Source organism: Myotis lucifugus, unplaced genomic scaffold, assembly GCF_000147115.1.
Source record: "Myotis lucifugus unplaced genomic scaffold, Myoluc2.0 scaffold_37, whole genome shotgun sequence".
NCBI lineage: Eukaryota > Metazoa > Chordata > Mammalia > Chiroptera > Vespertilionidae > Myotis > Myotis lucifugus.
The window spans coordinates 1-10,112 of NW_005871085.1; the positions used below are offsets into that span (position 1 = coordinate 1).

The following is a 10,112-nucleotide window of genomic DNA, read 5'->3' on the forward strand; positions in this document are numbered from 1 at the left end:
CCCCGGCATGGCCGCGCGCCGCACCCCACGCGAGGTCCCGGCTCAGACCGGCTGGGCCGACGGGCGCCCCCGGTCCCGGCCACGCCCCGCGGAGGCGCTCGCCCGCCTCTGCCGAGCAGCACCCGGGCTCCGCCGCCGGGACCCTCGGCTGAATTACCCGGCCCCACGCTCTTCTCCCGGCTCCGGCTGACTCTCGGGGGTCGCGGTTCCCGGTCCCGGCCCCCAGGAGCCGGCCAGTGACCAGGGCCCTAGTCCCGCCTCTTCCGCGCGGCCGTCACCCGGGAAACTGGGCCGCCACCCAGGCCCCGCCCCCTCCTCTCCAGGTCTGGAAAGCCGCACCCACTCGCCGGGCTTCCGACAGCAGCTGATGGGTGGTTTTGGAGTCGGAACCACCCAATGATCCGAAGGGTCCTGACCCCAAGTACCTGGGTCTCATCCCTGGCCACTTTCGGGCGGGACAGGTGGAAGAGCCGAGTAATCTGAGCCCGCGGGGCTTCTTTCTTCGTTGCCTCCTCCGGCTCAGAGGCCGGGCAGAGTAAACCTCTCCCCTTAGAGACCCTGCTCGGAGGGGCCAGGGGCTGGGCCAGGCGCCCTCCCACAACACTCCCAGGGTCTGGATTCAGGGACCCAGATCCCCATCCCCAATCAGGCAAAGGGGCTGCTCCATTCACGTTTTTTACTAAAGCACCCACACAAGTTTCTGTGCAATGTACAAACACAAGCTAGCCCTGGGGCTACTGCCTTTGCTCTGAGACAGGGAGATGGGAACCAGACTGACTGATCCAAGCCGTACCTGCCACCCATGCAAAGCCCAAGCCCAAGATCCCAGGCAGTAACACAGCACCCCCTCTGGTCCCCTCCTGGGGCTGCTCCTCAGCACGGGGCCACCAGTTTGCCCCCTACAATGTTGAATGAAAAAGGTTTCCCCTCCCCTGGGAGCAAGGGGGATCCCCAGGTCTGAGAAGTCCCCCTGGAAGTGGCACTGCCCCCGAGTCCTACCTCCCATTCTTCCAGGCCCTAGGGGACTCAAGGGAGGGGAAACTGAGGCACAGAGAGGTGGAGTGACCTAGCCCAGGCCACTCCATGAGGCAGTGCAGGGGCTGGCCCAATCCTGACAGTAAGGGGGGCTGGGCTGGGGAGGGAGTAGTAAGGAGGAATGGCCCCAGAGGCCCCCCCCCCACTCGAGGGGCCTGTTCAGGATGGATGCCCCTCCAAAGTAGGTTCTGAAATTTCCGGTGCAGCTGGGAGGGCCTATTGAAGACCCTCAGAAAAACAGAGCCCACAGTTTCAGTCCTGGGGGATCCCCCTCAGAGCAGCCGCCAGCCAGGCTGAAGGTCAGTCCTCTGGCCAGCAATCCTTGGCACAGGAGCCTTTGTCCTTTAGTGTCAGCCCCGGGGGGGCCATGATGGGGGTCGTCCAATGTCCACTGTGATGTTGGTGAAGAGCGGCTGCCTAGACACCTCCAAGACCTGATACCGCACTGACCCGATGCCGTCCCGCTTCATGGTCAGCTTCGTGTTCTGAATCTTGGTAAACCTGGGCAGGACGGAAGTGAGTCCAGGTCAGGGCTAACCACCAAACCCAACATCTCTGGGGCCACGGGTCAAGCCATCCGGCTTCTTCCAGGGGTGACCCGGTTCTCCTTGCCACCCCTCCACCTGCCTGGAGCTCTTTTGCTCTTACAATTGCCCTCCAAACGGATCTCACCCCCAAAGTCCAGAACTGTGACATCCCCACAAACCTCTCATCTCAGACCTTCCTTCTTTAGACCCAGACATAGGGCATCCCACAGACACCTCAAATGCAATGTATCATCTCTGCTCCCCAAACCATCATCTCGGCCACCCTCTGTTCCTCATCCTTTAGTCACTCCTTCACCATCTATTGAGAGTCCCCATGTGCCAGGCTCTACCCTAAGCACCAGGGACACAGCCATAAACAGGCCAGCAAGGTCCTTCCTCTCACGGCAAGTCTCTGCCACTAGGGGAGACGGGTAACAGACAAGGAACACAGCATTAGTGCGAAGGACAGAGGAGAGGGAGACCAAGAAGACTGATTTGGAAGGGGTGAGTATGTGACATCAAGCTGACAGCAGGAGGGAGAGCCTTCTAGGCAGAGGTAGCAGCACCTGCTGACCCTAAACTGGGAATGAGAATTTGCACAGCTGTGTGGCTAGAGCCTAATGGGCCAAGGGAAGAAGCAGTAAGACTTAGCTTGGAGGTTACATCGTGTATGGGCAGGGCTCTGTAAGTCAGAGGAAGCAGGTTCTTTATTCTGTGAGCAAGAAGACATGGAGGGATCTTTAGCCCAGTTTGGGGGAGGAAGGGTCAGGGAACATGAACTACAGAAGGGACAGGGGAAGCAGGGAAACCAGTGAGAAGTCACTGCCGTGGTCCAGGCAAAAGGAGATGTAGTGAAGGGAAATAATGATGGGCTCAGATATGTTTGGGGGTGGCACCGATATGACTTGCTGATGGTTCGGACATGTAGGGTGAGCGGAAGACGAATCCGGGAGAACTCCTAGATTCGAGGCAAAAGCGGCTAGGTAGATGAAACCACCACCCACAGAGTACCTTTAGCCAGAACATCTTGCTATCTTGTCACTCACCCACCCACGGCAGACATCACTAATTGATGATGGCTATTCCTGAACCAGGACCAAGGCTCCTGGCACTGTGCTTCTAGAAGAGCTGCACTCCCATCCTCATCCCAGCTGCTTTGGTCCTCCCAGTCCTTCTGAGCTCAGCTCAGACCCCTCTCTGAGCTCTCACTCTCAGATGCCCTGAAGCCCTCTCCTCCCAGTCTTTTGTCCCTGCCCTGCTCACCATGATTTTTACCTAAACTGCTTTTTCATCAGCTCCCTGGGCACCCGGTGCTTCATGCTTCTGCCAAACATCAACCCTACGTCAGTGCGGCACTCCCCACTCTTACACCCTGGGCTCGGAGCAGAACCACCCTACTGTTCCAGCTGGAGCAGAGCAGCCTCGCTCCCAGCATGCCCCTGGGGTCCCACGGATTCCTTCAGGCCTGGTCGGCTTCCCTCCGGCTCCACCCAGAAGCTCGGCAGCCCTTCACCTTCCTCAAGCTCCAAGGCGATCCCTTCCATGACTCCCCAAGGCCCCTGGGACAAAAGTGAAACTGACACCCTGGGATGTGAGACCCCCAACACCCATCAATGATCTTCTCTACTGTTAGTCTCCGCCCTCAGAAATTTTAATGCCCCTGAGTTTCGGACTCTCAGCATGTACCATGCATGTTCACATCCCAGACTCCGACACATACTATTTCCTTTTATCCAAACTGGCCTCCTCTATGAACCTGGTGAATACGGCACTGTGCCCAAGGTAGGTGGGTGACAAATATTTGCTGAATGAATAGCTGTCAAACTCCAGTTTACTACACATTCTCCAGGAGGCTTCCCACCATCCCTCTGCCAGGACAGCACCTTGCCCTGACCACCCTGAGCAGTAACTGCCTATCTCCCTCCCTAGAATGAACTTCGTATGGGACATCCAGCTCTGGACCCTTCTCCCCAGCAGGTTTGGCACCAGACAGTCCCGGAACAGTGTCAGGAAGCCCTTGCCTACATTTCACATGCTCTCAGGCACTTCTCCCAGCCAGCACCAGACACCAAATGTTGCTACAGCCTCAGAGACAGAGCCGCCCACTCCCATCTCAGAGGGTCAGTACTGTCTTTCCAATCCCCGGCCCACACGCCCAGGGCTCAGGCCTTTGTTGAGCTCCAGGCCCAGGAGCTGAGCCCAGTGCTGTCTATCTCTCATCCTATCTGCTCTGGCGCAAGTGAGATGTGTGGGGACACCGATGGGAATGCAATCTACTCAATGACAATCTCAGCCCTGCCTTTACGTTTTAGTCACTGCCAGGAATCCAGCCAGGAGTGAGAGCTGCCTGGGTGAGGCTGAGCTGGCGGGTAGGGAACAGGGACCAGAGGCGCTGAGATTCATGTCGAGGGTCGGGGGCCTTGGGATCATCTCTGGGGATCCACTGCACAGGGGGTCACCCCAGGGAGTAAGGGGTTAGGGGCCCTTGGGGTCGGGGTGCTGGGGGTCACCTCTGAGGATTGGGCTCGTTATGCTTGTCCCGGTCGTGCTTGATCATGCGGTAGCGGCCTATGCGGACGTCTGGGCGTGAGATCTTCATCCCAGTCAGGGAGATCCTGGGGATGGGGACAGATGGACTGGAGCAGGCACCAGGAAGGACAAGCGGCCCCGCCCGGTCTGCCACACCCTCTCATGCCCCGTCTACTCTCCACCCGTCACTCACCGGTTGAAGATGTCGTCATCCTCACCACCCCAGCCCCAGTACTCATTGGGGAAGCCGTTGATTCTCAGGAACTGGGCTTTGCTCAGGCCCGACACGCCTCCAAAGTAGCCAGCGTAGGGCAGCCTATTGTGCAGGAGGGCGGGCGTCAGTGAGGGGCCTGAGGGGAGGATGGAGATGGGGTGGGGAAGAGTGTGCCCCGGGCCAGGAGCTAGGGGGGCACTGGGGCTGGGAGTGAGGGTCTGGACGTGTTAGGGGAGGTGGGGGTGGTGAGTTCTGGGTTCAGCTGCAAAGGGAGCTCTCACCGGAAGCCGAACTTGTCCATGGCGATGGCGAAGTGGCGGGGCTGGTCGCCGCAGCGGTACAGGTTGCGGTCATCCATGGGGACCAGGTCCACGTCGCTGAAGATGAAGCAGTCATAGGAGGCGTCCTCCTTCAGCGCCTCTAGGAAGCCCACGTTGAGCAGCTTGGCCCGGTTGAAGGTGTCCTCGCCATGCTGGGGTTGGGGGAGGGGTCGGTCAGCTCTGGTCCTGTGACTGGCAAGCACCTGCCATTTCCCACTGTCCAGAGTGGTCCCCAGGGGCCTGCTACCCACCCCCCACCCCCTTCGTGGCTCCTGCAGACTCCCAGAATCAAGTCCAGCTCCTTACCCTGGGCCCGGCCTTCCAAGGCCTTTCATGACTTGGCTCTAGTCTCCTCTCTGGCCACTGCCCTCAGACACCAAGGCCCAGCTACACGGCATCCCTCAGCGGCCCGGCTCTCCCTCGCCTTGGCCTTGGTGTTGCAGGGCCCCTGCCCGGAATGCTCTCCGCTGCTTGCGCTCGCGTCTGGAAGGCCTCCCTGAACCTCCCCGCCGCAGTGTCATTACTCATCCCCTCCCGCGTGCTTCACGTATGCCGGCGTCCACTTAAACTGTGATTTAGAGCTCTTACTTCAATCTCCCCTCACTCAGACATGCCCTGCGGCCTGGTCTTTGTGCCAGGCGTCTTGTTTGTGCCACTGGAGATCCTGGAGATGAGCAGCCCTGAGCACACCGCATCCCTACTGAGCACAGTCACCAAGTGAGACGAACAACGAACGCCCCGAGTGCCCAGAAACCATGGGACTGAGCTACGGAGCCTCAGCCACCTGTCCCCTCTGGCTCATGTGGATCTACACCCAGTTCCCTGGGGAGCCTCTGACACCAGGACAGGACGGGCGAGGTCACTCGTCTCCCAACAAAATGACAAGCACAGGCAGTCATGGTCCAGTGAGCCTGGGCCCCAGCCTACGATCTCCAGGCTGGAGCCCGAGAGGCTCCTGTGGGGGGGTCTTCCAGGGGCCCTACTGGAAGGAGAGAAGCAAGAGTGGCCCTTCCTCACCACCAGCCAGCTGGGGCCTAACGGGGTGGGAGCTGCTACCCTGGGGCCCTGAACTGCCCAGGGCTCTTGCTTTCCTCCCTTCTCCCCTTGCACCCTCTCTCCCTCCAGCCCTTGGAGCAGCTGTCCGTCATCTCCGGGCTCATCGGGACTCCTTTCCCACCTCTCTCACCAGCCAGGAGCTCAGGTTGCTCCCACAGGGCTCACACACACGCCCAATTCTCTCCCCTCGGGAAGAGAAAACCTCCCTCTAACCACTGCCCTACCTTTTTGCCGTCCCTTGTTGGCAGAGGTTTGTTTCTTTTAAGGAGTTGTCTCCAATCGCCTGTTTCCATGTTGTCAAATCTGATTCTTCAACCCACTGCAATCTGCTTCCGCCCCCACCATGCCCCTGAAATGGCTCTCGCTGGGCCCACCCTGTTGCTAAATCCACTGGACGCATCTTGGTCCACATCCGTCCTTACTCCCACGGCAGTGCTCACGCACTCGCCACGCTTCCTTCTTGACGCTTATTCCTGGGCTCCCAGAGCACCACACCCTCCCGGGTCTCCTCAAACCTTTCTTGCCAACCTTGGCAGCCTCTGCGGCCATCTCTCTTCCTCCACCCGTTTCTTCCACGCTGGCCTCTCCTCCCAGGCCCCATGCTCCCTGCAGGTTGGACATGGTTGGTTTTAGGGACCATCTACATACTGGTGGCTCCCAGAGCCCTCTCTCCACCGCAGACCTCACTCCAAGGTGGACTCATGTGACCAACTGCCTGCTAATCGCTGCTCTCACACCCCCCCAGGCACTCACACTCATCACACGCAGAAAAGAACTCAGAGTCATGCTCTCCCCCAGACCTGTCCCGGCTCCTGCATTTCCATCTTGCTCACAGGCACAGCGAACACCAAGACAGAGCACTCCAGCTGTCCTGGCGTCTCCCTTTCCACCACCGGTGTCACATCTCTCCCTTTCACCCCACAGCCACTGCCTGACTCACACCACGTCCACCATTTCTTTCCTCCACGTCATAGCCTCTTCCCACTGGTCACTCTGCCTCGAGTCTCCTCTCCCAGGCCATTCTCCACATGCAATCAGTGACCTTTCTATAAAGAAACACACACTTTCCCCGCCTTAAAACTTTACAATGGTGCCCACCACCTTCAGGCTGGATTTCAAGTGCTTAACAGGCCTCCTAAGACCCTTATGGATTTGGCCTCCATCAGCTCTTCCAGTCTCATCTCTGTTACCCACCCTTCATTTTGGACCCCACACCTCAGGCAACAATTCCTGAACACACGAGACCAGCTCTCTCGCTGAGGCCTCTAGTCCCTCTGCCTAGCGTGCCTGCCTCCGCCAGGCGTCTGCCAGCTCAAGTCCCACCTCAACCATTGCTTGCCAAGCCCAGGGCTGGACCAGGCCCCTTGGTGCTCCCACCGCTCCCTGCTCCAACTCCAGACTCACACCAACCTCCTGGAGTCTCCAGGGATCCAAGTCCAAGTCTGGGAGTTTTCTGTGGGGAGGAGGGCCTACACCAGGTCCTCTGTGGGCTCCAGTGGCCAGCCCTGGCTGGCCCATGGCAGGGCTCAGAAAGTGAGCCGAGTCCCTGGGCTTCAGCTGGGCCAGCACTTGGCACTAAGGCAGACTTCATCCCTCTTTGAGGACTAACTCTTCCTCTCCTCGGCCCTCAACACCTCATAGCCAGCATCCCCTAGGTCTCCACCACCACGAGATGGGGCCCACCAAAGGAAGACAATGGGGCTCATGCCCATTAAGGCCAGGCACACATCCGCCAGTGTGCATGCCAACATTCACACGCATGTGTCCCCTTCATGAGTATGCAAACCTTCCTATGTGCACACCGACATACATGTACCCCCACAGGTAATTCACATATCCACACAACCATGGCAGACAAGCACCACGAATGCCCCCAAACCCACACATGTACCAACAGGCACACGGGCTCCACACTCACAAGTGCCCACGGGTCCCCTGGTGGTCAGTACCCAGCCTGGGGGTCATAGACGGCACACCTGGTTGATGACATAGATGCCATAGCGCAGCCGCTGCCGCCTCAGGATGGGGTGCAGATAGTGGAGCCAGTAGCGTAGGTGGTGCTCCCGGTGTCGAAAGGGGATGATGACTGCCACTGTCTGGGCTGGGGTGCAGTCGGGCGGTGTATAGCGGCCACCCAGGAGCACACCCGGGTTCTCCCTCTGCACCCGCTCCAGTGGCATGGGCGAGGTGAACTCAATCAGCAGTCGGCCCACTGCAGGCAGGACGGTGGCAGGAATCAGGACTTCATCCGAATCCTGGGACACCAGCCCTCTCCCTCGGCCCGGGGGTGGACGAGGGAACCCGAGGAGTAGCCCTCTCACAACAGACCCGGACCCTCGGCACCCCATCGGTCAAGACTCCACTCCCCATGGAATGGTTAGGTCCTCTGCCCACCCCTATGGGCAGGCCCTACCCTGCAGGCTCACCAAGACCAGGTGGCGAGTCAGGACAGGGCGGCAGGACGGGAGCCGAGGAGCCAGGCCGGACACTGGGGGCCTCAGGGAGTCCGGAGCTGGGGGCAGTGGCGTTCGGCCGGGAGCAGTTGGAGCTGCTGGCAGCTGGGTGAAGGACACGGGCAGGGCCTCGGGCACTGAAGCGGCTGAAGAAGGCCAGGTGCTGGGCATAGACGTCAAAGTAGAGGATGACGGCCACGAGAAAGTGCAGCAGGCAGAGAAGGAGCACGGCCTTGCAGACGCGCTCCAGCGTCCCCCCCAGCAGTCTGCTCATCCCGCAGGCGGCCTCCGGCCCGCCCAATGGGCCCGGGCATCCGGCTGCCGGCCTGAGCAAAGGTAGGAAAGAAACCGACCCAGCCGGTTAGGGCCGATGGGCAAGGCTACCCACCCACCTCCTGCCCACTGCTTCTACTCATGGACCCGCATCCTCACATTTACCTGCTCATGCCCTGTGACACTCATCCTCACATTCTACCTGCAAACAGACACACAGACACAGTCCCTAGCAACTCAATACTCACACATCTTCACGCACCTGAGTACTTACCCACGTAAGCTTACATTCCTTATCTACACACACACACACACACACACACACACACACACATACATATTCCCAGGAACATGGACACGTAGCCTCTGACCACACTGGTTCATACCTAAACATGGGAACATGTGTACCTACAGACCCACATGTGTACCTGTGCCCCAGAGAACAGACACCCCCCAGGGCAGTATGCTCATCCCAGGACTCCGGGCCTGGGGAAAGGGGCCATTTCCTGAGCACCTGCCATGCAGGAGTGCTCTGTATCACGGCTTCACTTAGTCCTCCCAGGAGCATGGTGGGCAGTGGTTTGGTCACACAGGTCCCAGGGGCAAGCAGGCCAGGCCAGCTGGAACCAGGCTGGGAAGTGGCCCTCAGCATCCCAATGGCCCAAATACAGGATGTCTGTGGGATCCCTTCCTTCTGGAACAAGAGGTCAAAATACAGGGTGTGGCACGGGCACCCCCTATAAGACCTCAAGGGTTGGGCTGAACTCCCTGGAGCCTGCCCAGCACTGCCGGTCCTGATTCCCAGAACAGGGACGCTGGAGCCATGGGGACGGAGGTGCAGCACTCAGCAGGCAGCAGAGGGTCCTGCTGGGCACAGCTCCAGCTGCGGTCCCAACAGCGCGGCCACACTTCTGAGGCCACTTCTAGCAGCGCTTCAGGTTGCAGGGGGCGTCTCACTCACAGACACACGGCATCGCACAACCGTGCAGACACCCTCGGTCCCAGCTATACTCACCTGCACTGAGACACACACAACTACAGACAGACACACCCAGGTGACAGTCACACACAAGTTACACACTCACAAACAAAGCCGCGGGTCCCGCACTTACACAGCCGCACCTACAAGCTCCCGGGCGCCTCCCAACACGCGGCCCCACGTGCGAACATTCCCACCCCTCCTGGGGCAGGAGTTCTGGGTCAGGCTGACCACCGGCAGCGAGGTAGTTTTGGGCAGGGCTGGAGGGCTGAGCCGCCTGAACACGTGGCACCCCGGGACTGGGGAGGCAGCAGAGACCCGGAGGGTGTGGAGCCTGGGGGTGGGGAGGCGTGGATTGGGGGAGTGGATGGAGGCGGGGGCCGAGGCCAAGGGGAACCGTGAGTGGAGCGCCTCCCCGCGCCACGAGGCCCGGTGAGCAGGGACAATAAAGGAGGCCGGTCGGGGGCGGGCAGCGGAGCCCAGCGGAGCCCGGGGGAGCCTAGGGATGGGGGTGGGGTGGGGAGAGGCAACGCCAGGCCGGGCTCTGGCAGCTGGCGCCTCTCAGCGGGTCCTGGGCGGGGATCGCGGGGATCGCGGGGCCGGGGCTGGAATCTGGGGGCCCGGAGCTGGGGGCCGCGCGCGCCTCCCTCTCACCCGGCGCTCAGCAGGGGGCGCTGCTCCGCGCTGGGGCTGGCTTCCCGGCTCCGGCGGCTGCAGACGCTCCGT

At 60.3% G+C, this 10,112-nt stretch overlaps 1 protein-coding gene across 1 annotated transcript; it reads right to left on the minus strand.

Annotated features, from left to right (window-relative positions):
* Positions 1 to 659: 659 nt before the first annotated feature.
* B4GALT2 (beta-1,4-galactosyltransferase 2) lies at positions 660 to 10,106 on the minus strand. The gene is made up of 7 exons (XM_006087197.3): positions 10,041 to 10,106; positions 8,108 to 8,460; positions 7,658 to 7,893; positions 4,587 to 4,777; positions 4,285 to 4,407; positions 4,073 to 4,177; positions 660 to 1,536 (listed from the first exon to the last, which is right to left on the minus strand). The coding sequence occupies exons 2-7, from the start codon at positions 8,406 to 8,408 to the stop codon at positions 1,386 to 1,388; spliced, it is 1,107 nt and encodes a 368-aa protein (XP_006087259.1). The 5' UTR covers positions 8,409 to 8,460; positions 10,041 to 10,106; the 3' UTR covers positions 660 to 1,385.
* Between the last annotated feature and the right edge of the window lie 6 nt (positions 10,107 to 10,112).

Excerpts from the sequence above, each read along its gene's own strand:
- B4GALT2 (XM_006087197.3), bottom strand. The coding sequence starts at position 8,408 with ATGAGCAGACTGCTGGGGGGGACGCTGGAGCGCGTCTGCAAGGCCGTG. Across the intron at positions 4,408-4,586 it reads ATGGACAAGTTCGGCTTCCG|GCTGCCCTACGCTGGCTACT; the intron begins GTGAGAGCTCCC and ends CCTGCACAATAG. Across the intron at positions 1,537-4,072 it reads AACGAGCCCAATCCTCAGAG|GTTTACCAAGATTCAGAACA; the intron begins GTGACCCCCAGC and ends CGTCCTGCCCAG.